Source organism: Acomys minous, assembly GCF_964271855.1.
Source record: "Acomys minous genome assembly, chromosome: 5".
Lineage (NCBI taxonomy): Eukaryota > Metazoa > Chordata > Mammalia > Rodentia > Muridae > Acomys > Acomys minous.
The window spans coordinates 84,232,498-84,257,663 of record NC_140494.1 but is presented as its reverse complement, the minus strand read 5'-3'; the positions used below and the strand labels follow the sequence as shown (position 1 = coordinate 84,257,663).

At 48.6% G+C, this 25,166-nt stretch overlaps 3 protein-coding genes across 8 annotated transcripts in view; 1 reads left to right on the top strand and 2 right to left on the bottom strand.

The window, feature by feature from the left end:
* Positions 1–9,088: 9,088 nt before the first annotated feature.
* On the bottom strand, positions 9,089–14,495 carry TIMM29 (translocase of inner mitochondrial membrane 29). Of its 3 annotated transcripts, none has more exons than XR_014779671.1 (3): positions 14,364–14,495; positions 12,581–14,284; positions 9,089–12,401 (listed from the first exon to the last, which is right to left on the bottom strand). XR_014779671.1 is itself a non-coding variant. In XM_084784179.1 (2 exons), the coding sequence occupies exons 1-2, from the start codon at positions 14,473–14,475 to the stop codon at positions 13,596–13,598; spliced, it is 801 nt and encodes a 266-aa protein (XP_084640305.1). In that variant the 5' UTR covers positions 14,476–14,495; the 3' UTR covers positions 9,089–13,595. The 3 variants fall into 3 exon arrangements, 1 of the variants encoding a protein (XP_084640305.1); XR_014779672.1 differs by having other exon boundaries at positions 9,089–10,586; positions 13,535–14,284; XM_084784179.1 differs by having other exon boundaries at positions 9,089–14,284.
* YIPF2 (Yip1 domain family member 2) lies at positions 14,279–19,098 on the top strand. Of its 3 annotated transcripts, none has more exons than XM_084784175.1 (10): positions 14,279–14,487; positions 14,775–14,907; positions 15,187–15,344; positions 15,425–15,505; positions 16,089–16,176; positions 17,285–17,401; positions 17,479–17,645; positions 17,733–17,915; positions 18,002–18,132; positions 18,213–19,098. In XM_084784175.1, the coding sequence occupies exons 2-9, from the start codon at positions 14,877–14,879 to the stop codon at positions 18,113–18,115; spliced, it is 939 nt and encodes a 312-aa protein (XP_084640301.1). In that variant the 5' UTR covers positions 14,279–14,487; positions 14,775–14,876; the 3' UTR covers positions 18,116–18,132; positions 18,213–19,098. The 3 variants fall into 3 exon arrangements, with proteins under 3 accessions (XP_084640301.1, XP_084640302.1, XP_084640300.1); XM_084784176.1 differs by lacking the exon at positions 14,279–14,487 and adding an exon at positions 14,516–14,699; XM_084784174.1 differs by lacking the exon at positions 14,279–14,487 and having other exon boundaries at positions 14,516–14,907.
* CARM1 (coactivator associated arginine methyltransferase 1) overlaps positions 18,303–25,166 on the bottom strand; it is a 47,540-nt gene continuing 40,676 nt past the window's right edge. The window contains exons 9-16 of one of the 2 annotated variants that reach the window (XM_084784168.1): positions 21,523–21,608; positions 21,247–21,336; positions 20,752–20,889; positions 20,569–20,658; positions 20,385–20,497; positions 20,203–20,280; positions 19,861–19,929; positions 18,303–19,731 (exon numbers count right to left, since the gene is read on the bottom strand). In XM_084784168.1, the coding sequence (XP_084640294.1) occupies positions 19,592–19,731; positions 19,861–19,929; positions 20,203–20,280; positions 20,385–20,497; positions 20,569–20,658; positions 20,752–20,889; positions 21,247–21,336; positions 21,523–21,608 (804 nt within the window). In that variant the 3' untranslated portion in view covers positions 18,303–19,591. The remainder of the gene's footprint in view (positions 19,732–19,860; positions 19,930–20,202; positions 20,281–20,384; positions 20,498–20,568; positions 20,659–20,751; positions 20,890–21,246; positions 21,337–21,522; positions 21,609–25,166) is intronic. The other variant, XM_084784169.1, reaches the window with a different exon arrangement.

The following is a 25,166-nucleotide window of genomic DNA, read 5'->3' as shown; positions in this document are numbered from 1 at the left end:
GCCTATCCATCAGGCACCAGAGAGCCTAGAGAAGGACATTTAGTTTAAAAGGCGGAAGTGTCCATTCCCTAGGGAGAGAAGGCATGAGACAAAAACACCTGGAACAAATGTAAGAACCCAGGCACAAGACGCCTAGGGTATGTATAAACTCTAAAATGGGAGCTTATGTAAGTGTGAAAACCCAGGTACAAGACGCCTAGGGTATGTATAAACTCTAAAATGGGAGTTTATGTAAATGTAAAAAACCCAGGTACGAGATGCCTAGGGTATGCATAAACTCTAAAATGGGAGTTTATGTAATTGTGAAAACCCAGGTACAAGATGCCTAGGGTGTGCATAAACTCTAAAATGGAAGTTTATATAAGTGTGAAAACCCAGTACAAGACGCCTAGGGTGTGCATAAACTCTAAAATGGAAGTTTATGTAAATGTGAAAACCCAGGTACAAGATGTGTAGGGTATGCATAAGTTTATTTAAGGCTTAATGCCTCTTCTTTTGCTCAGGGCAACTGGCTTGTCTCTAAAACAGGATACATTTTCTCAGGAGACAGGTAGCAGCCTATCCTATCCATCAGGTGCCATAGAGCCTAGAGAAGGACATTTAGACCTACACAATCTTGTTTTGGTTTCTTTCTTTTCTTTTCTTTCTTTTTTTCTTTTTCTTTTCTTTTCTTTCTTTTTTTTTTTTTTTTTTTTTTTTTTTTTTTTTTTTGGTTTTTCGAGACAGGGTTTCTCTGTGTAGCCTTGGCCATCCTGGACTCACTTTGTAGACCAGGCTGGCCTCGAACTCACAGCGATCCGCCTGCCTCTGCCTCCCGAGTGCTGGGATTAAAGGCGTGCGCCACCACGCCTGGCCCAAAATGTCCTTATTTTTTGCCGCAGACAGATTCTGCCTGAAATGGGCAAGCTTGGATGCAGGTGGAGTTGACAGCCTAACTCTGCCAAGACAGGGTAGGCAAGTCCTCAGTAGTCCCTGCTTCACAAATATGTCTGTCAGATATATTGGGTCAGAAGGCTGAAGATGATGCTTCAATGTGTTAGAAAGTTTTGGGTGACTGTTCAGGCAGCGAGGTGTCTCTGTTATTTTTTTCATTTTGAAAGCTGCTAACCTGCATTTCCTATTTACTCAGCTAATTAATTTTATTCATTCTCAAGTCTCTGATGGGTTTGAAGACAGCAAAACATTATGAGTATAACATGAATATAATGATTGTTTTGTGCTTCTTGCGTGTGTATATTGTATATTGATGTAATAATATAAACGTATAGGTAAAAGGTTTTTTTTTTTAAATTAGGCTAAAAAGGGGAATTGTGGAGGAATGTCGTGAATGGATGTAACAACTGTCAATAAAGCGCTGTTTAGCCAATAAGCTGGGCAGAAGGACATGAAGTGGAAGGCGGGGCTTCCTGGAGAGAGGGTGGAGTAAGGATGGACAGTTGAGAAGGCATCTTAGGCTGAAGCAATACATTTTTAATGTAACAGTCCTACAGCGCTGCTCCATAAGTGTGGCCTCATCTTTCCAGTATGCCTGCCACTGTAATTGGGGACCCGGCTCTAAGATGGCAGTCATTAAATCTCTCCAATCTTTTGGAATTATGCAATTCTGTGTGGCCCAGTTATTAAGTATCTGTTTAACATACGGTGAGTGTAAACCATAGCTGCTTATTGCCTCCTTAAACTCTCTTAATTCTTGTGCCTCTATGGTTGCCAATCAAAACCCTGATAACCTTGTGGATTTTCCACATATCCTAGTAGTTCCCTTATGAAGGCTGGGAACATCTTTTGGTTTTTTTAACAAATAATGACTGTCTTGTAGTCTTGTTACAAAGTTGTGTTGTATGTCCTGGCCTTTTTTCTTCAGTTTTTATCCCAATATTATTATTATTATTATTATTATTATTATTATTATTATTATTAGTAGTAGTAGTAGTTATAAGCCTTTCTAAGTTCTCTTCTAAGGTTTCATATTTTTCATTTTGCTGTGTCTACCATACCCTAATATTTTCCTTAGTCCAATCTATAAATTTTTGTAATTTTTTCTAAAGCCTTTTCCTTTCTCTCAGTATTATTATTGTTAGTTATAAGTCTTTCTAACTTCTCCTCTAAGGTTTGTTTCCAAATTTCATGTTTTTCATTTTACTTTGTCTCAGATAACCTAGCATTTTCCTCAGTCCAATCTATACATTTAAAAAAACAGATTTATTTTATTATGTATACAGTGCTTCACCTGCATGGATGCCAGTACATCAAAAGAGGATATTAGGTCACAGTATAGATGGTTGTGAGCCACTTATTTGGTTGCTGATAATTACACTCAGGACCTCTAGAAGAGCAGACAGCACTCTTAACCTCTGAGCCATCTCTCTAGCCCCCAATCTATAAATTTTTGTCATTTTTTTCTCTAAAGGCTTTTCTTTTGAAGAATTATAGAAACCTAGAATGATTAAAATAAAAATAGTAGTCATAATCAGTAGCATGATTTCTCTATTTGTATCACAGCATCATTTAAAAGAGCATTTAACAAAGCCCAAAAACTTTGTGTTACTGTGTCTTCTTTAAGCCACCAAGTTATAACAGTCTCTATTTTATTACTTGGGTTTTCTCTTTGGGAGCTATCCCCCCTACATCCACCCCCCCCAAACTATAACAAAGCATGCTTTTTCTTTTCTTTTCTTTTCTTTTTTTTTCTTTTTTTTTTTTTCCGAGACAGGGTCTCTCTGTGTAGCCTTGGCTGTCCTGGACTCATTTTGTAGACCAGGCTGGCCTCGAACTCACAGTGATCAACCTGCCTCTGCCTCCCGAGTGCTGGGACTAAAGGCCTGAGCCACCACGCCTGGGCTCAGCATGCTTTTTCTTTTTCTTTTTTTAAGACAGGGTTTCTCTGTGTAGCCTTGGATGTCCCGGACTCATTCTGTAGACCAAGCTGGCCTCAAATTCACAGCAATCTACCTGCCTCTGCCTCCCAAGTGCTAGAATTAAAGGCATGGGCCACCACTGCCCGGCTAAACTATGCTTTTTCTTTAAAAAAAAATTTTTTTTAAATTTAACCTATGTGTGCTGGTGTGAGGGTGTCAGATCTTGGAGTCAAAGACAGTTGTAAGCTGCCATGCAGGTGCTGGGAATTGAACTCGGGTCCTTTGGAAGAGCAGGCAGTGCTCTTAACCACTGAGCCATCTCTCCAGCCCCTAAACTATGCTTTTTCAATGGTGTGGATACACTAAATTCGTTAGGTGCCAATTTATTACAATAAAATGTATCTGTTTGGCCTAGGAAGCTAATAACTGACACAAAGCCACTGAAACGTAATTCAAAACTGCTAGCACTGTTTGAGTTTTTTGTTTTGTTTTTGGGTTTTTTGTTTTTTGTTTTTCCAAGACAGGGTTTCTCTGTGTAGCCTTGGCTGTCCTGGACTCACGTTGTAGACCAGGCTGGCCTCGAACTCACAGTGATCTGCCTGCCTCTGCCTCCCGAGTGCTGGGATTAAAGGTGTGTGCTATCACGCCCAGCTGGTTTGGGTTTTTTGTTTGTTTGTTTGTTTTTCGAGACAGGGTTTCTCTGTGTAACTGCCCTGACTGGATTGGACTGGCTTTATAGACCAGGTTGAACTCACACAGATCTACCTGCCTCTGTCTTCTGAGTGCTAGGATTAAAAACATGTAAGCCACAGGGTGTGGCACCTGTAATCCCAGCACTTGGGGAAGGCAGTGGCACGCGTATCTCTGAGTTTGAGGCCAGCCTGGTTTAGAAAGCAAGTCCAGGACAGCCAGGGCTGTTACACAGAGAAACCCTGTCTCGAAAAACAATGATTCAAAAAAGTGAGCCACCTTGCCCAGCTGGGATTTTGTTTTTGTGTTAGTATTTTGTTTTCAAGCCAGGCTCTCAGCATCTCAGGCTGGCCTAGAATGCACTGATCTTGAACTGATTCTCCTGTCTCCACCTCTCAGATTACAGGTATGAGTCACTACCGCGTCTGGAATTCCATGTGCTGGAGATGAACATACGCTGGGCAAACATTCTCTCAGCTGAGCCACATCCCCACCGAAATTCTGTTTTGGTTTGGTTTGCTTTTTATATACCAAAGAAGCTAGTCTACCTTAACCCCCCTCATCCCAGGGGATGTTTTTTCCTGCTCAGCCTTGGCCAGGGTTAATCACAGAAGCAGCTCCAGCTGGGCAGGTCTCTTCCAGGGAGAGAGAAGGCTCTGGCGCCCCCTGGTGTTCATTAGCTCAAAACGTACACACCCCAAAGTGCCCTCTTCTGCTAGGGAGTGAACAATGTCTTTCTGCAAGCTATGTAAGGTGCAGGTAATAGGATATGGAGTAGTGGGAAAAGCACTTGCTGTTCTAATATAAAGACCCAATTTGACCTCTTGGGCCCTGTGAAAAGCTGGACTGCACAGGCTGTAGTCCCAGTACTGGGGGCAGGGGGAGTGGGTGCACAGGTTTGCTAATCCTGTAGCCTTGGCTGCCCTGGACTCACTTTGTAGACCAGGCTGGCCTCAAACTCACAGTGATCTGCCTGCCTCTGCCTCCCGAGTGCTGGGATTAAAGGCGTGTGCTACTACGCCCAACTGGTTTGGCTTTTTTGTTTGTTTTTGGAGACGGGGTTTCTTTGTGGAACTGCCCTGGCTGGCAGTTTCTTTGTTTTTCAAGACAGGGTTTCTCTGTGTAGCCCTGGCTATCCTGGACTCACTTTGTCAGGCTGGCCTTGAACTCACAGTGATCTGACAGCCTTTGCTGGTGTACCACCAGCCCAGGGATTAGTGGGCAGCCCATCTAATTTAGAAAGTGCGCTACAAACTGCCTACAGCCAGACCTTCTGGAGGCATATTGTCAACTGAGGTCCAGTCCTCTCAGATGATGCTAGCCCCTGTCAAGGTGACATAAGACCTTCCAAGTATGGTGACCTTCCAACTGACAAGCAAGACAGCTGTGCAGCTAGGTGGCTCCTGAGAACTGGCTTACACAGTGTGGCTCACACTCCAGGGAGGACAAAGTGGAACTACAGAATGTCTTTATTCTACTCTGAATGCTGTATATTTTATGCTATTTTTCTTTCTCTTTTATTTATTTATTTATTTATTTTTTCTTGGTTTTTTGAGACAAGGTCTGTGTTAGCCTTGGCTGTCCTGGACTCGCTTTGTAGACCAGGCTGGCCTCGAACTCACAGCGATCCGCTTGCCTCTGTCTCCCGAGTGCTGGGATTAAAGGCATGCGCCACCACGCCCAGCCCTTTTTTTTTTTTTTTTTTGAGACAGAGTTTCTCTGTGTAGCCTGGGCTATCCTGGACTTGCTTTGTAGACCAGGCTGGCCTCGAACTCACAGTGATCCGCCTGCCTCTGCCTCCCAAGTGCTGGGATTAAAGGCATGCGCCACCACGCCCAGCCCTTTTTTTTTTTTTTTTTGAGACAGAGTTTCTCTGTGTAGCCTGGGCTATCCTGGACTCGCTTTGTAGACCAGGCTGGCCTCGAACTCACAGCGATCCGCCTGCCTCTGCCTCTCGAGTGCTGGGATTAAAGGCGTGCGCTACCACACCCGGCCTTCTTTTTGTTTTTTTGAGATAGGTTTTCTCTGTACAGTCTTGGTTGGTCTGAACTCTCTTTGTAGACCACGCTGGCTTCGAACTCACAGAGATATGCCTACCTCTGCCTCTGAGCGCTGGGATTAAAGGCGGGTGCTACTACCTCCCAGCCCCCCAGTCCCCTTACCCCTCCCACCTCCCCAGCATTCAGGAGGCAGAGGCAGGAGGATCTCTGTGAGTTTTAGGCCAGCTTAACAGCGTGTACCACCACACCTGGCTGGCTCACTTTGTTTTGCTTTGTTTTTCGAGACAGGGTTTCTCTGTGTAGCTTTGGCTGTCCTGGAGTCTCTGCCTCCAGAGTGCTGGGATTAAAGGCATGTGCCGCCATGCCCAGCTTCAAACAAGACTTCTCAAACTGAATGGCCTTCCCCTTCCCTTCTACTTCCTATACATCTCTCTATCCGTCTTCCTGACTCCCTCTTATTGTGTTTTTTTTCTTTTTTTCTTTTTCTTTTTTGGTTTTATGAGACAAGGTTTCTCTGTGTAGCCTTGACTATCCTAGACTCACTTTGTAGACCAGGTTGGCCTCGAACTCACAGCGATCCGCCTGCCTCTGCCTCCCAAGGGCTGGGATTAAAGGCGCCCAGTTATGGTTTTTTTTTCCTTAATAATCCCATGTTCACTTCCTGTCCACTGATTGCTCTGCCTCTTGACCTATGGTTAACCTTATTTAATCTCATTTACAACATTCAAGCAGAAAGCTCTTGGGTCAAAGATGTGTGTAAAGGCTGAGCCACATCACAACTAGAAACAGGCTTTTCCAGCAAATAATACAATCTCGGGCTTTATAGTGTCATCAAATACTGTGCAGCCCGCTAGAAAGACAGATTCATATTTGAACATGTACTGCTCTTGCAGAGGGCCACACCAGGTGGCTCGCAGACACCTGCAAATGTTACTCCAGGAGTCTAGCATCTGATGCCCTCTTCAAATATAACTTCCTTTGTGCCATGTGCATATACATGGCACACACATTTTAAATTTTAAAATATTTATTTTAATATAGTAGTGAGGGGCTGGAGAGATAGCTTAGGGGTTAAGAGCACTATCTGCTCTTCCAGAGGTTCCAAGTTCAATTCCCAACAACCACACAGTGGCTCACCACCATCTGTAATGTGATCTGATGCCCTCTTCTGGCATGCAGGTATACATGCAGACAGAACACTGTAAACATAATATTTAAAAAAATTGTAGTGAGCTGGGCATGGTGGCACACACCTTTAATCCCAGCACTTGGGAGCCAAAGGCAGGTGGATCTCTGTGAGTTCAATGCCAGCTTGGTCTACAAAGGAAGTCTGGTTGTTATACAGAGAAACTGTGTCTCAAAAAATTTTTTTAAAAAGAAAGAAAAAGAATTATAGTGAAGCTGGGCACAGTAGTGCAGGCAGAGGCGGGAAGTACCACATACAGCAAAGCTCCAACCCTCGGACACTTGTTAACCATCAGGCTAATCCTCACCAGAGCAGTCCACGGGTCAATAGTCCCGTTCCTCCTCTCAGGGTGCATGACAAGTATTTCCTGTTTCTCTTTTTCACTTAAGATAGTTTTTGAGCCAGGCGTGGTGGCAAAAGCCTTTGATCCCAGCACTCGCGAGGCAGAGGCAGGCCAATTGCTGTGAGTTCGAGGCCAGTCTGGTCTACAAAGTGAGCCTAGGACAGCCAAGGCTACACAGAGAAACCCTGTCTCCAAATAAATAAAATAAACCTTCCAACAGTTATGGGTGTATATCTACTCAGACACGTCATGGTCTGAGTGGAGGTCAGAGAGGATAACTGTGGATTCAGTTCTCTCCTCCCACCTTTGTTGTTGTGAATTTTTGTGTTTTCTTCCAGACAGGGTTCCTTTGTATAGCCCTGAATGTCCTGGAACTAGCTCTGTAGACCAGTCTGGCCTAAAACTCAGAGATCCACCTGCTTCTACCTCCCAAGTGCTGGGATTAAAGGCGTGCACCACCACTGCACAGCTCCTCCCACTTTAAAAAATATGTATATTGCCAGGCGCGGTGGTGCACGCCTTTAATCCCAGCACTCGGGAGGCAGAGGCTGGCAGATCGCTGTGAGTTCGAAGCCAGCCTGGTCTACAAAGTGAGTCCAGGACAGCCAAGGCTACACAGAGAGACTCTGTCTTGAAAAACAAAAACAAAACAAAACAAAAAATTTCTGCTACCAGACTGGAAGCTGGGGACCTGTGCATGCCAGGCAAGTGCTCCCACAGCCATTATCAGCGTCTCACAGGGTCTTGTTCCATAGCTCAGGCAGCCTCTACTCTGTGATGCGCCTCCTGCCTCAGCCTCTTCAGGGCTGGGATAACATGTAAGCCACCATGCACATCACCCCCGAGGTGTCTTCTTGGAGTCCAGGCTGTCTATAGAACAGGTGTCCTCATGCTTGCCTCTTTTGCCAATCAGGTTAGACACAGGCTCCAGGAATGGGTGTGGCACCAACTTCTGCCACCACATGCCATTCCTGGATGTCAGTAAATGAAGCGGTTCTTTCTCTGTGCCTCACAGAACAGGAGCCATCTGGGGCTACACGAGCCATTCCCGCGAGGGTCAGCCAGGCCTGGACGAAGCAGATGAACTGTGAACTGAGCCTCTGGTGCCCTCTGCCTGGCTAAGAACAGCAGGAACATGGTGGTGGCCAATCCCTGGCCTGGCCAGCAAGGATTATGGTTTCTCTCAAGAAGGCAGCTGAACAAGTGTGGAGTGAGCAGCCCTGGATCTGATGTGCAACCCAAGGATCTAGAAAAATGGCAGAACCACCTGCTCCCGCACCATCAATTTTGCTTCATTGTCGTGACAACCTCATCTGGCATCATGGACCATGAAGGAGCGTGATGAAAACATAAAGGAGGGAAAATCCCAGGATTCTTGTTCTAGAGATGTAAAACATAAGTAAAAAGCCTCCGTGGACTGCGGGAAACAATATTCAGGCAGGATAAGCGCGTTTGCTGCTCGTGCAGAGGCTGGGTTTGATTCCCATCCCTCACTCACTGTGACTGCAGGCCACCCAATGCCCTCTCCTGACCTCGCTGGCGACCTGTGCATACATGCAGGCAAAATGTTCCTACACATAATTCTTAAAAAATATTTTAAGACAGGGTAGGTAGTAAAGTGGCTCATTGTGTAATGGTGCTTGGCACTAAGCCTGACCTAACGACCTGATTTCAACTCCTAGGACCCACATGATGGAGCAAAAAGTGGACGGCCACAAGCTATTTTTTTTAGATTCACATGTCCCTGACCCCCAAGTGCCTATGTACAGATACAGACAAGTATACATATGTACAAGAAAAATTGTAATAAAATATAAAAAAATTTTTTTTTTGAGACAGGGTTTCTCTGTGCACCCTGGCTGTCCTGGACTCACTTTGTAGACCAGGCTGGCGTCCAACTCACTTGATTCACCTGCCTCTGCCTCCCAAGTGTTGGGATTAAAGGCGTGCATCACCAACACACGGCCTTAGTTTGGATTTTTATGGCTGTGAGAAAACACCATGACCAAAGGGATCTTGGGATGGAAATAGTTTATTTCAGTGTACAGTTTCAATGTACAGTACATTGTCAAAGAAGTCGGGGCTAGAACGAAGGCAGGGCAGGAACCCGGCAACAGACCCTGAAGCAGACGCCATGGAGGAGTGCTGGTTACTTGCTTGCTCCTCAGGCCTTTTTTACCCCCGAGACAGGGTTTCTCTGTGTAGCCTTGGCTGTCCTGGACTCGATTTGTAGACCAGGCTGGCCTTTAACTCAGAGATCCACCTGCCTCTGCCTCCAGAGTGTTGGGATTAAAGGTGTGCGTCAACACGTCCAGCTTTTATAGTTCCTGCCCGGCCCCCCTTACTACTAATCAGGCCCAATGAGACGGCTCAGTGGCAAAAGGGCTCTAGGACAATAAATACTTCCATACATGTCACCTGCTGTCAGTGGGTCTTTAAGCCCTCCCAACATTGCCTAAGGTATTAGTGAGGGTTCTCTAGAACAGAACTTATAAGCTATTCTAATAAATCCCCTTTATAAAGGGGATTTATTTATATGTATTCTAATATAATCCCCTTTAAATATAAATTCTCTTTACACACACACACACACACACACACACACACACACACACACACACCATTCTAATAAATCTCCTTTCCACCTCAAGGATCCAGATTACAAATAGGTCTTCCCATTTCAAATTATTTAAGGAAAACAAAAATCTCTCACAGATGTAGCCAGCACCTTAGGCTTAAGTTCATTCCAGATATAGTCAAGTTGAAAGTCTGTGCACAGCACCTGCCTGCCATCCCAGCACTCAGGAGGCAGAGACAAAGTAGTCAAGGTCATCTTTGGCTACACACCAAGTCCTGGACCAACCAGGGATACAGATTTGTTGTCTCAAGACAACAGAAGAGCAGGGTTAGGATTTTGGACAGAGTTGTAGGTAAGGACTAGAAGTTAGATTTTTTTTTTCCAGTTATGTGTGCTGTATATGTTGTGTAGGAGTGCTGAGCAAGTATGCCACATTGAAGGTCAGAGGAAAACTCAGGTTCTCAGGCTTGAGGAGAAAGCACTTTTACTTGCTCAATCATTTGCTGGTAAGCCTTAAAGTGGGAAGAGCACTGGCTGCTCTTGCAGAGGACCTGGTTCAGTTCCCAGCACCCACATGGCAGCTCACAAGCAGACACAGGGGAGCTGATGATTTCTTCTGACTTCTGTGAGCACTGCACTTATACATATACATAAAACAAACCTTAAAAAATTGTGTATCACCATGTGTGGTGGCGCACGCCTTTAATCCCAGCATTTGGGAGGCAGAGACAGGAGGATTGCTGTGACTTCAAGGCCAGCCTGGTCTACAAAGTGAGTCTAGGATAGCCAAGGCTACACAGAGAAACCCTGTCTCAAAAACAAAACAAAACAACAACAACAAAGAAAAACTGTGTACCATCTGGAAGGGCAGGCACATTGTGTCTCGGATGCTTGTGGAGGTCAGAGGACAACTTCTGGGGATCAGTTTTCTTTTCTTAAATAATAAAAAAAAAGATTTATTTATTAAGAATATATTTATTAAGTCGGGCGTGGTGGCGGGCGCCTTTAATCCCAGAACTCGGGAGGCAGAGGCAGGTGGATCGCTGTGAGTTCCAGGCCAGCCTGGTCTACAAAGCGAGTCCAGGACAGCCAAGGCTACAGAGAAACCCTGTCTCGAAAAACAAAACAAAACAAAAAAACCCAAAAATATATTTATTGTTTTGCCTGCATGTACATGTGAATGCCAGAAGAGGGCACCAGATCTCATTATAGATGGTTGTGAGCCACCATGGACCTCTGGACCATGTAGACCAGATAGGAATGGAACTCAAGAGATCTGCCTGCCTCTGCTGCCTTACTGTTGGGATTAAAGGGCGTGTCGCCATGCTCTGGAACTGGAATGAATGGATGGTTGAGAGGCAGCCACCATGTGAACATTGGGAACTAATCCCATGTCCTCTGCAACAGCCAATGTTCTGGACCCCTGAGCCATTTCTCCAGGCCCTGCACACAGGGTTTACTTATGGAAGTATTTATTGCCTTCTAACATCATCAGCTGGCCAGCAGACTTGGATTTAAAGCCACCATAGGGCAGATGCGGTGGCAACACCTTTAATCCTACCACCCAGGAAGCAAGGACAGAGAGAGTTCTTGAGTTCTAGGAGAGCTGAGTGTCCAAAGAGAAACCCTGTCTCAAAATACCAACCAACCAAAACAACTTTCAGTCTCTCTGATAATGAATGAAAGAGGCAAAACATACAAACACACAGCACTAGGACTGGGGTAGCCCAGTGGACAGCACACACTTAGTCTGTGTGAGGCCCTGTCACCATAGACAAATCTATGACAAAGATGACTATTTGAGTCCCCGCTTTCGCTGACTAGCCACAGACCATCTGATACAGTCTTGCTTTCCTAATATTTTAGCTTGGAAGGTAATGACTAGACACTTGCCAGGTCCAACCTATGTGCCCACCCTGGTTCCTTTCCACAGAACTGTTCCCAGGGTCCCTGAAGTGTCCTGACAGATGACTGCACGTAAGCTCTGGGACAGAACACCCTCTAGCCTTCCACCATGCTTGCAATTGCTGCCATACATATATATGGTAAAATCTGTTAGCCTCTGTACCCATCTCCTGCAAGGACAGTAACATACAATGTTACTAGTTAAGACAAGTTAGGCCAAAGGTCAACCACTACATAAGGTTATCAAACAAACCAAACCTAAGAGGACTGAGTGTACAATGCTTACTCTTATGTACAAGACCCTGGATTTAATGTCTAGCACATAACAGAAGTACCCATACAACAGAAACATTTCACGGGCCACTTGGGAAGTGCAGGCAAGAGGATCATTCAGTCATCCTTTGCTACACAGGGAGTTTGAGGTTGTGAGACCACTTCTCAGAAATAAACAAAAACCCCAAAAACCAAAACATAAAAAAAAGAAAAAGAAAAAAGAAAAGAAAACAACAAAATTTGAGAGGTAGCCTGGCGTGGTGAACATCTTTAATCCCAGTTCTTGGGCGGCAGAGGCAGGCAGATACTGAGTTCGAGGCCAGCCTGGTCTATGAAGCGAGTCCAGAACAGCCAGCCTGTCTTGAAAAACCAAAAATAAAAAATAAAAAATAAAAAAAAAATAAAAAAAATTGAGAAGCAGATAGATCTCTGAGTTTAAGGCAAGACTGTTCTTCATAGCCAGTTCCAGGTAAGCCAGCGTAACACAGGAAGACCTTGTCTCAAAGAACAAACTAAAATACAAACAAAACCCAAAACGTATACATTTCAGCTCCAAATGAAAAAGAAAAATCTAGCCGGGCATGGTGGCGCACGCCTTTAATCCCAGCACTTGGGAGGCAGAGGCAGGCGGATCACTGTGAGTTCGAGGCCAGCCTGGTCTACAAAGAGAGTCCAGGACAGCCAAGGCCACACAGAGAAACCCTGTCTCGAGAAAAAAAAAAAAGAAAAGAAAAAAAAAAAAAGAAAAACTTGAGGTTAGGCACACTGGCGCATGACTATAGTCCCAATCTTAGAAGGGCGTCTGGAAGGACCTTTTTTGGTTTTGGTTTTTTGAGACAGGGTTTTTCTGTATAGCCTTGGCTGTTCTGGACTCCCCTTGTAGACCAGGCTGGCCTCAAACTCAAGAGATCTGCCTGCCTCTGCTTCCTGAGTGTTGGGGGGGGGGGAGGAGATCATTTTTTAAATGTTATGTGCATGAATGTTTTGTTTGTATGTATGTCTGTCCACATGCCTGCTAGTATCCGTGGGACACAGAAGAGTACTGATTCCTTTCATTGGAGTTACAGATTATTTTGAGTCCCTGTATGGCTGCTGATAATTGAAGTAAGAGTCAGTACTCTTAAATACTGAGCCGTCCTTCAAGCTCCCAAAGCAATCACTTTTGCCCATGAATGCTAGACTAGCCTGTGCAACACAGCCAGACCTTCCTGAAAAAAATACACACACCCCAAACAAACAAACAAACAAAACCGGTCTGAGGATCTTGGGGGTCACTGGCATTCAGGATATCTTTGTCGCTCCATGACCAGGACTTATGCATGGGCAAGGTATACTGTAGTGTCCTGGAGCTCCATGAAGCAGGAGGCAGGGCCAATCTGGGCATATGAGAGTTCTATTCTCAAAACCCAACCAAATAAAAACCCAAAAGCTCATTCTTGTTGTGTCTGCAGGGCTGGAAACGGAAGCCGGGAACCCGGACATGCTCAGCAAGTCCTCTACCCTTCAGATACATGCCCAGCTACAACAGCTACACAGTATAGGCTCCTTATTAGTAGTTCTGGCGCTGATAACCATAACAAGGTCACAATCTTCAGCTCTTCTCTATCTTCAAGACCCGTAAGGCTCCCATTAGCTTCGGCTAACGGGACAGACACACCGAGAAGGGCTTCCCACAAAATCACATTTGAGTGTGTTTATCCCTACCCATTTCACCAACTGCACCATCAGTTTGTTTGAGCCTGGACGCCCGGGAGCTCCTTGGGCTTCATCTGGAAACCTCGGGCTGCACCAGTGAATCGGCCTCGCTCAACGCCAGCCTATCCTTTTTCTCCTTCTGCAGCACCTGCTCCTCCCACAGCGCCTGGTCCACCTGATCGTCCGTGAGCACAACCGGCTTGTACTTCTCCTGGAACAGCCGCTCATTGGCCTCGGAGTGCAGCTGGTGGGGCGCGAGGACGCGGAGGTGAGCAGGCAGGTGGAGGAACTCGTCGTCGTTGATGTCGCAATCACGCATGCGGCTCTCCAGGATCCACCAGCGGCCCACGAACCCCACATCAAGGACCCGTCCGGGGAAGTCGACCCAGCGTGGCTGCAGGTGGCGGCAGCGGGCCTGGTAGAGGCTGGCCTGGGCGTCGAAGGGCGCCTCGTAAACCAGCGAGAAGAAGCCCAGGTTCACGTGGCGCAGCCGCCCGCGGCCCCTCAGCCACAGCAGGCGCTGCAAGAACGCTTCCGAGTGGCGGTTGCGCGTGGCCGGCGCCAGCAGCAAAAGAGACCCCGAGGCGTCGAGCAAGGCCTCCTCGAAGGCCGCCTCGCTGGGCGCCCGCGCGCAGCACGCCGCGGCACCGGCCAGCATGCCCACGTACACGGCCGCCCGGCCCGGCCGAGCTCGCGCCGCAGCCGCCGCGTCTCTGCACGCCTCGGCGTAATCCCGAAGCAGCGCGCGGGCCCAGGTGCCTGGAGGGGAAGAAGCGCTGCGGTGACACTGATTCAGCCACTCGGGTCACCCACTCTGCCTCCTCCTGCCACTACTCACCCAGTCGAGCCCAAACCCCTGGCTTTGCCGCCACCGCTACAGCACCGCTCGCCTCTCCTCCCACGTCGCTGCGCCCACGGGACCAGAATCTCTTTAGAGCCGCTGTCGCCATCCTTTCCCTGCGGTCCGTTGACCGAGTGGAAATGACATAGGGTGGGAACGAAAAGGTCTGGAGGGTAGTTTCTGCGCAGTCGCAGGATACCGGAAGTAGTTGCTCTCTGGAAGACCATCGGAAACGGACTGGCGCCGGATGTTGCCGTTGCGTCGAGAAGGGTGGGCTCTGACGGGTGGGCGGGCAACGCGCAAGCGCACGGAGGACGGGCCACGCCAGCTTAGGTAGCCTCAGGTGAGGAGGGCGGGGTGCAACGGCAGGGCTCCGGCTTGGAGCTCAAGACTCACTCGGTGTGGTAGGCTCCAGACAGGAATCGAGACGGAAGCTTCAGTTTCGGGGAGCGCTGTGGGACTGATCCTGTTCGTCCACAGAGAGAGATGCGGTGACGCTTCTAAAGAATCATGGCAGCGGCTGACGATCTGGCCTTCCACGGTGAGTGGGGCCCGGAAGTGGTCTGAGCTCCCACTCCTGCCCTAGGCCTGTTCCTCGGGCAGCTGGGACCCGGAACTCAGAGGCACATGGGGGCCTCCAAGTCTGCTCAAGACCTAAACCCCATTCTAGTACACGAACAGACCTCCCTATATACCAAACCTGAAGAAACCCAGCCTCCAGAGGAAGGATGGTGAGGCAACCACGCCCCAGCTGAACAACAGTGGCCCCCAAATAATTTTCGAACTCCAAACACCCGTGCCCTATATTCCCTCTCCGTAGAGTTCCAGGAAGCCACAAATCTTCTGGCAGAGACCCCAGATGCAGCCACCACTAGCCAAAGTGATAAGTTGACCTCACGGGAGCACGTGGCTGTGGTTGTGGGAGCAGGTGTTGGCTATGGAGCTGAAGAGGAGGAGGAAGAGGGCGACAAGACATCAGTGAGTCTTCTAGCCCCCCATGCCCCGCCTCTGGCCTTACCCTGGCTGAGCAGGCGGTTCTGAAAGTCTGTGCCTTGTAGCTTCTACAGGAAGAAAAGCCGCAGCCCAGATTCTGGACATTTGACTACTATCAGAGCTTTTTTGATGTGGACACCTCCCAGGTGAGGCCTGGGACACTGGTGGAAAGGGCTTGGCGTTGCTTAGGGTTCAGCCACTGTACTTGGGGCACTGACTGCATGGGGTGGGTGTGCTGGGCCTGGATGGCAAAAGCTAAGGTTACAAAGTAGATGGAGATGAGTTTGTCTGTCTTAAAGCCAGTGTTTGCCAGCCAGGTCTTGTACTCCTAGGTTTAGTGATCCTCTTGCTCAGCCTCCTATGTAACTAGGGGCACAGCTGGCACCACTAGGCCTGGATGCAAGCTCTGAAGTCTGGGTTTTGGCTTGAGGCAGTGGGGAGTCATGGACAAATGAGTGGAGTGAGCAGATATGCATGTGGACCGCAGGCCAGCCTGACATAAACCAGGTCTACTACTGAGAGGACATTCTGGAGAAGCTGCTAAGCTGGGGCAGGCCGAAAGCCCACCTTCAGAGTAGTGACATGTTCAGCAGGAGCCACAGATACCCATGGACAGCCTAAACGGGGCAGCCGAGCTTGTTGACATAGGATGTGATGGCAAGGTAGTCCACAGGTGATGCCTCTCAGGATGCCAGGATTCTCATTCTGGACCCTGGCTCTGCTCTCCAGGTCTTGGACCGGATCAAAGGCTCGCTGCTGCCCCACCCTGGCCACAACTTTGTGAGGCACCATCTTAGAAATCGGCCTGACCTATACGGTAAATGCGGGTGTATGTTTGAATATGGAGTATTAAGTCAATATGGGACTGTGCCAGGCCCTGAGGAGAGCACTCACTCATGAGGAGACAGGAAGCAAAAGGTGAACTCAGAGTGAGAGGGAAGTCAGGAAGGCCCCCGAGTAGGGTAGGCATTGGTGGAGAGAGGCTAAGAGGCCCCAGAAAGCATCTTAGCCCCATGGTGGAATCAGTCACTAGAGCGGAAGGAGGCCATGGGTAGGTGATGAGTACAGAGGTCCCAACCATTGTGTGCTGAGAAGGGATGTTGCTCAAGTATTTTTAGGATTATCTCTGGCACTGGAACCTAAAGGTGGAAGCCAGCAAGAGCAGGCAGTGGACAGACCAGGGTGGCTTTCTAGGCAGTCCACCAACAGTTGCCATGACTGGAGAGGAGCAGGCATAAGAAGCAGATCAAGCCAGGTGTGAGGGCACACTCCTTTAATTCCAGCACTTGGGAGGCAGAGGCAGGCAGATCTCTGAGTTCAAGGCCAGCCTGGTCTACAAAGTAAGTCCAGGACACCCAAGACTACACAGAGAAACTCTGTCTTCAAAAACAAAAACAAAAGCATATCAAGTGTGTAGAAGCCTAGAAGCCCAGATTCAAAACATAAGCATGCAATTCAGGGAGTGGACACCTATAGATGGCATGCACAGGTCTGAACAAGATCCTGATGTCCACAGTGGAGAAGCACCAAGCTTTTGTTTGTAGACAGGGTTTCTCCGTTTAGCCCTGGCTGTCCTTGAACTCACAGAGCGCTGGGATTAAAGGCAAGCACCACCACTGCCTGGTCACCAAACCTCTTGTTTTTGTTTGTTTTCAAGACAGGGTTTTTCTGCATAGGCTGGGCTGGGATTAAAGGGGTGCACTACCACGCCCAGTCCCAAGCCTATTCTTATACCCATAGAGAACTTTTGTCTCAGGAGAGAAAAAAGCCAAATGATTGAGGCATTTGAAAGATGCCCAGAAAGATAGGATGAGCCCAGAGGCAGCCTTTGTCAGCAATGGCCTGAGGTTTTACTACATTTGATATAGGACTTAGCCACCTTTCTCAGGAGCAATTGACCTGGGGTTCCATGTCTCCCATTGCAGGCCCCTTCTGGATCTGTGCTACTCTGGCCTTCGTCCTGGCGGTTACTGGCAACCTCACCTTGGTGCTAGCACAGAGACGGGACCCCTCCATTCACTACAGCCCCCAGTTCCACAAGGGTAAGCAGGGTGGGTGGACCCAGCTCCTGGTTCTCAGGTCCCAAGGCATGCAGTGACCGCCCACATTGCATCCCTAGTGACTGTAGCAGGAATCACCATCTACTGCTATGCGTGGCTAGTTCCATTGGCGCTGTGGGGCTTCCTCCGGTGGCGCCAGGGCACGAGGGAACGCATGGGGCTATACACCTTCCTGGAGACTGTTTGTGTCTATGGCTATTCACTCTTTGTCTTCATCCCCACTGTGGTGAGTATGGTTTGGCCCTGGGGACTGGTGGAACTGCATGGCCCATCCTGTATGGTCACCAGCTATATAACTAACTTGTCATACTAGGTACTGTGGCTTATACCAGTGCAGTGGCTGCAGTGGCTCTTTGGAGCCCTGGCCCTGGCCCTGTCAACTGCTGGGCTGCTGTTCACGCTGTGGCCTGTTGTCCGAGAGGACACAAGGCTGGTGGCTGCGGCACTGTTGTCTGCTGTGGTGCTGCTTCACGCCCTCTTGGCTCTAGGCTGTAAGGTAGGTTCTAGGTGGTCCTCAGCAGGGCTGTGGAGTGAAGTTTGCTCCCACCAGCCACACATTCACCCTGAGGTCTCTCTCTGCAGCTGTACTTCTTCCAGCCACTGCCTCTTCAAGACCATGTGGTACCAGCACCCCAAGCCACACCTCTATCTCCCAAAGACCTGCTTTCCACCCCAGCCCGGCCCTTGACAACCTAGGAAGGCCAGGTCCACAGGTGAGGGACAACTTACTGTTCCTGCTGAGGGTGCCCCCTCTTCCCCCCGGGGACCATTCCTAGGAATCTTTCTTTTTCAGGCCAAGTGCAAGGGGGATCCTCCCTGTCCTGCCCTCTCTGTGAAGACTGGAGGATTTGGATCCTGAAGACCACCCTGCTATTCTGCAGGCTTTTCTTACAAAGCAAACACTTTTATTTTCTATGCAAAGGTGATCCAGAGAATTTATATAAAGGTGGGGAGGGGCAGCCGAGCAGGGAGTATTACTGATAGACAGGAGAGAGCCCCGTTTCCCAGCTGCTTGTGGGTCCTGTTTCCCTGACAGGTCAGGAGGGTGGCACAGAGCAGCTCCAGCCATTGCCAGGGGTACCTGGGGTGGGCATCGACCAAGCCTGAGATCTGGCCACTGAGGTGGGGACTCTAGGGAAGGGAACAGGGGAGAAATTGCCTGTGCTTAGTCACCTTTCCTTACTTGTTTGCTTTTCCTTTCTGTCTGGAGTGAGATGTCCCTGCCAGACCCCTTCCCAGAGAGGAGGAAGTGGAGTATGAATGTAGGGGAAACACACACACAGGCCTATGTTAGCCATCACTGAGAGGATGCCTTCCTTCCTTCTGTGACAGATCTTTGAGTTTTCTGTCTGCCCCAGTGGTTTGGGGCAATTTTCTCTCTGGGATACCTGTTACAGCTTTTGGTGGAGGGACCTCCAAGGCTCAGGGCAGGACAGTAGCAGAAAGCAGGGGCTAGGCCTTTGGACAGCTGGGTAGTTTGTACATTCAAGTGTGAGGTGAACCCTTTGGTGGGAGGGGGCTACGCCCGCCCTGAAGGCTCGGCAGGGCCACCCCTCACCTAGAACCTCTGGACCTAGGGGCAGGGGCTGCTGGCTGGGCCCGGCCAGCCGGGTTTCTCAGAGGGTCTGTGGGTTGACACTGGTTCTTTTCGTAAAAAAATAAAATTAAAAAAAGCAGCATGTCACGCCCATGGTGACCATGTGGCCTGGTAGTTGAAGGAGAGGTCCAGCTGGCTATGCTGCCATCCCAGGTGAGGAGCAGGCACAAGGACGGGTTGGGGGTGGATGCTGCCAGGTCTGTGGTGGCAGCTGCTGGCCTCCTCCTGCCTGGTCAGGTGCAGCTGTACGGGTTGGGGTGGAGGGCTTGCCTCTTCCAGCAGATGTCAAAGCCAGGTCAGAGTAGAGAGGACAGAACAGGATGAGGGCAGCCCCGACAGGACCTCATGTAAATATGGCAGCAACACGCGCTCGGGGCCAGAGGGTGGGCTGGGGGTACTTCAGGGCAGCGGCGACATCGTGTACAAAAGTGTCCAAGTTCCCATAGCAAAGAGGGCTGTGACTAGGTGTTCACACTTCTCCAGAACAAAGGGGACAGCCACCGGCTGTGCCGGGCGTGGACTTCATTTGGTTTCCTGGTGCTGTCAGTGCGCAGTGGTGTCGCAGCTGGAGGCACCTAACTCCCATAGTGCATGGTGTTGGTCGGGATGGACATGGGCGAGGCCATGGAGATGGCGGGGCCACCCATGGTGAACTGGTTGTTGACTGCATAGTGGGCACTGGAGCCACTGCCGCCTCCCTGGGCACCTGAGGAGCCTGTGGGGCAGGTCATGGGCACTGAGGAGCTAGAATGACTCCTGAGCCTGCCTGGCCCCCACTGGTAGCTTGTGCGTGTGCGCAGGCCAGGCGGGACGTCCCCCGCCCACGGCCCCGCTACCCTGTTACCTTGGACAATGCCTGTGCTCATTATGGAGCCCATCCGAGAGTGGGTGTGATTGACAATCCCTGTGTTGGCTGCGCAGCGACAGGGAGGAAAGAAGGAGGGAGGGAGACGTCACCGCCCCCAGCCTGCCCGGCCCACTCGACTTTCATGGTTGGTGTGGGAAGGGCAGATGGAGTGATGATAGGTCAAGGCAGAGAGGCACACAGGGCTAGAGTCCCCAGGAAGAGGAAGAGGTGACCATGACAGCGACAGTGGTGGCAGAGGACCAAGCACTGGCTATTGAACTGGCCACTGGCACATCCCAGTCCTCCCTTGCCATGCCAAGGACCCCAGGGGACACTCACCTAAGGGAATCAGGTTGTTGTGACCCACACTAGAGCCGCCAGCAATAACACTGCTCAGGTCGTAGGCAGTAGGCATTCCTAAGCAGAAAGTGGGTGTCAGGGGTGGGGCATGCTTTGGGGATCTGGGGTCCAGGCTGCCACCAAGGGCTCCCCGCCATGTGTGGAAATAGCATCAGACTCACCGGCCACAGCCACTCCACTGCTGAGATTGTAGGTGCTTCCTGTGTTCCACATATTCTCCGATGGAGACGTGTAGTGTGAGCCAGGCGGGGGCGATGGGGTTGTACCTGTGTATCTATGGCAGAGATTCACTGTGGGCAGGGCTGTGGGGCTCCTGGTCCCCTCCCCCGACTAGAACCCTGCTACCTGAAGAAGGGGTTCTTTAGGTCCAGCAGGTTACTGGATTTGGAGCCTGTCTGGTCCACCTGGGCCACAATACTGATGTCATAGCTCTGTCTGGGGGAATAGAAAGGGTGGCTGTGAGGCACCTGGGCTGGCAGACCCCTGTGCCACTGCCCTATTCAGCCCTTGGTGGGCAGCAGGGAGCACCTTTTGTTGGCAATGAGCAGACATGTCCCTGAGAGCGTGTCCCCGGCCTTGGCAAACAACGGTGACTGGAAGAGGCACCGGACCTGGTACCAGTGGGTCAGGGGCTCTGTTGGGGCTGTGGATAGCCACACGGTCATTCTGTCAAGAAGAGATGGGTACACTTCACTGGGTTGGCCACCACCACTTGTGCCACTACCCCACATACCCAAGGTCCTTTCCTGGGTCTTAGTGCTAAGACTGGCTGGACTCCAGGCAGGCACAGACAAATATGTGCATAGCCAACCCATGGCCATATGGTGCCTATTCCCCCTGACATCCATGTACCGAGACAAACACACATAAGGGACAGGCACTCAGGGTAGCTGCTTTTGAAATGACAACTACATCCCTCCCCCGTGGTTCTCCCTGGGTTTTGGATGGAAAGAACAACCTAAGGACTTATGACATAGGCCTAGAGGCCATGGCTGCAAGGATCCCCAGCAGTGCCATACTTACATGGAGCCAATGAAAGCAACATCGAACCAGAAGGCCAAGCCATGGACCAGCCCTGAATGCAGCATGTGGAATTTGAATGGGATTTCTATCCTGCAAGGCAAAGGGCATGGGCTACTGTAGAAGCCCAACCTGACTGGGAGGAGACTGGGAGGGGTAGCCAGAGGACAGCAGCTGGCCATGAGTGGCCAGCGAATGATGGTACATGACAGGAGAGTGGGGATGGGGGGATATGGCAGCTTGTGGGGTACGTAGCAGTGCCCAGGGGATGAACAGTACCTGTGCAAATCACCTTCTTTGGCTTCTAAGAAGTTCACTGTGTACTTGACAGATTTGGCCATCAGGATCCGGATGTCAAATGTGTCCTGTAAGATGACAGGTGTGACCCAGCTTGTGCTACAAATGCCAAGGAAGAAGGGGAAAGCCTCAATGCCCTTCCTCCATCCCCCAACCTGGCAAGGGCAGTAACCTATTCTAGCTTGCTAAAACCAGCTTGCTCTTCTCAGACATCTTAGGTACAACACCAGGAACAGCAACTAGTCTACACCCCTCAAAATATTACAGAGTCAGGTGGATCTCTTCAAGTTTGAAGCCAGCCTGGTCTACATAGTGAGTTCTAGGCCAACCAGAGCTACAAAGTTAGACCCTGTCTCAACACCCAGGGCTATACAAAGAAATCCTGCCTCAAAAACAAAAACCAAACCAAATCCAACCAAAAAAGCATAGTCTTGGCAATTTTCTGAGTTTAACACATTTATGTGGATGAGTAATATGCGGAGTGTCTCGTCTAATCCATGGTTGTTGTTCCATAGATAACTGAGTACATAAAGAATGAAGGAGGAAGCTCAAGAGGCTGGCTGGAAGTGCTAGAGAGATGGCTCAGTGTTAAAAGCACTGCTAATTATTCCAGAGGACCAGGCTCAATTCCTAGCACCAATGTGGCAGGTCATAGCTTCTGTAATTCCAGTTTCAGGGGAACTCTTCTGCCCTTCCTGGACTCTAGGCACAACAGTGGTACAGGCAAAATACCATACATATAAAAAGGTTCTGGAGGTGACTCAGGTCCTCAAGCTTCTATAGAAAGCACTGTCTTGTTCTTGCTGCGCACACTGGGAATCCCCAGTGCTCAGGAGACTCATCAAGAGTATGAGGCCAGGCTGGGGAGAAGGCTTAGAGGTTAAGAGCACTGGCTGAGCCAGGTGTGGTGGCACCTGCCTTTAGTCCCAGCACTCTGGAGGCTGAGGCAGGTGGATCTTGAGTTTGAGGCCAGCCAGGGCTACACAAGAGAACCCGTCTTAAAATAAAACAAAACCCAAGCAATTGTATATATGTTGTTTTCGATGGACAAACCTTAACTAGTGATGTCATATACAGATTTAAAGTAGAACAGAAAAAGACACAACCAGAAGAAAGTGTCCTTGCACTATTATTAGCTAAAAAGAGACTTTAAAGCAAACAATAATATAAAGATTTCATAATGACAAAAGGATTAATCCAACAGGATGTTAAAATAATTCTAGACTTGTATGTATTTACTACAATTTTTAAGTATATAAAGGAAAGTAAGGCTGAAATGGAAAAAGAATGGGAAAAATACCCCAATCTAATTAATGGGGGTTAAAAATACCCCACTATTTAGTAAGTGGGGGAAAAAATTCAAGTAAGTTACACATAAGGGAAAAGGAGAATCAGCTGCAAGGTCAGGCATGGGGGTGTGCACACTTTAATCCCAGCATGTAGGAACATCTTTATGATCTCAAGGACAACTGAGGTCTTCATAGTGAGACCAGCCTTAAGGAAAGTAATGAGACAAGACCAAGATGATTAAAAAATACAACCTAGCCAGGTGTGGCGGTGCATTGATGTGAGTTTGAGGTCAGCCTGGTCTACAAAGTGAGTCCAGGACAGCCAAGGCTACACAGAGAAACCCTGTCTAGAAAACAAAACAAAACAAAACAAAACCCAAAAACCAAAACAAACCAAAAACCCAAGAAAATTAAATATAATAACAACACACACACACACACACACTGTGTGGACATAATCGACATGGACATAAGGCTGCACTAACTTGACATACATCTTTTCTTTTTCTTGTTTTTTAAGACAGGATCTCACTATGTAGTTGTGCTGCCCTGGAATTCACTGTGCTTGATTTGAATGAGACTCACCTGCCTCTGCTGGCCAAGTACTGGGATTAAAGGTGTGCACCACCAAACCCCAGCTGACAACCATTTTTTGAGACTGCACATCAGACTTCAAGCAGGTCTCAACTGTCCAAGGTCTGACAGTATTAGTGCATGTTCTTTGATAACAGACAAAGGAAGGCACAGTAGTATACCAATTATGCTATATTGAGGGAAAGTTTTAAAATACACATCTGATTGCCAGGCATGGTGGCACACACCTATAGTCCCAGAAATCAGGAGGCAGAGACAGGTGGATCACTGAGTTCATGGCCAGCCTGGTCTACAAAGCTAAGTCTATACAGAGAAACCCTGCCTTGAAAAAAAAAATACTGAGGGGATAACAATCAGGATGTAATATGAATAAATAATAAAAAATAAAAATCAGAATGGAGCACAGAAAAAAATGCATCTGTAAGCAAACATTTGAGTGTTCAACTTTCTAAAATTCTTACTGTTTTGTGTGTATGGGTGTTTTTCCTGCATGTGTAACTATATACTACATGCCTGTCTGGTAACCTTGGAGAACAGAAAAAGAAGTGAGATCCCCTAGAATTGGAGTCACAGTCCTTGTGAGCCACCACATGGCACTAGGAATTAAACCTGGGTCACCTAGAAGAACAGCCAGTGCTCTTATCCAGAGCCACCTCTCCAACCCCTCAGGTTAGGCTTTTGAATGAGCCAATGCTCCTACAGGGAAGGGTTCTGTGCCACCAGCTCTTTCCTTTCTGTTCATTATTTGTTCTTGATCAAGCAGAGCTCTGAGTTCCAGGGCAGCCAGGGTACATGTTGAGAGCCTGTCTGAAATAAAGTTTAAGTTTTTTTTTTTAAAGAAATATTTATTCATTTAATGTCTGTTTAATAAAAATTTAATTTTATTAGATATACTTACGTATATGAGTAAGTGGATTCCCTAGAATTGGAGTTTTGGATGGATGGAAGCCACCACAAGGGTGTTGGGAACTAAACCTAGATCTTCTGCATAAGCAGAAAGTGCTCTGAACTCCTAATCATCTCTCTAGCCACCCATCCCCCCCCCCTTTTTTGTTTTTTGAGACAGGGTTTCTCTGTGTAGCCTTGGCTGTCCTAGGCTCACTCTGTAGACCACGCTGGCCTGAAATTTACAGCGATCCATCTGCCTCTGCCTTCTGAGTGCTGGGATTAAAGGCGTGCGCACCACCACTCTTCTCTGGGCAGCTCCCAGTTTCTTGACTTTTATTTTTTGTGTGTTTTCTCTGCATGTTCGTACATGGTGTGCATGCAATGCCTGTGGAGGCCAGGAGAGAGTATCTGATCCTCTGGAGCTGGAGCTGCCACATGGGGGCTGGGAATGAAGCCTGTCTTCTGCAAGACCCACTAGTGCTCTTCACTGTTTTCTTTCTTCTCTTTGTACACCAGGCTGGCCTCAAACTCACAGAGATCCACCTACCTCTGCCTCCTGAGTGCTGGGATTAACGGCGTGCGCCACCAACTCCTGGCTACTTTTTTCTTTTTTCAGAGCCAAGGACCGAACCTAGGGCCTACCATTGAGCTAAATCCCCAACCTCTACTTTTTTCTTTAAATCAAAACAAATTTATGGGTCTCGAGATAGCTCAGTGGTTAAGAGCACTGGTGGCTCTCTCTCAGAGGACTTGGGTTCAATTCCCAGCATCTACAAGGCACAGGAGATCCAACATCCTCTCGTGGCCTCTGTAGCGCACAGGAATAAATGCAGGCAACCTACTCATTTTTTTAAA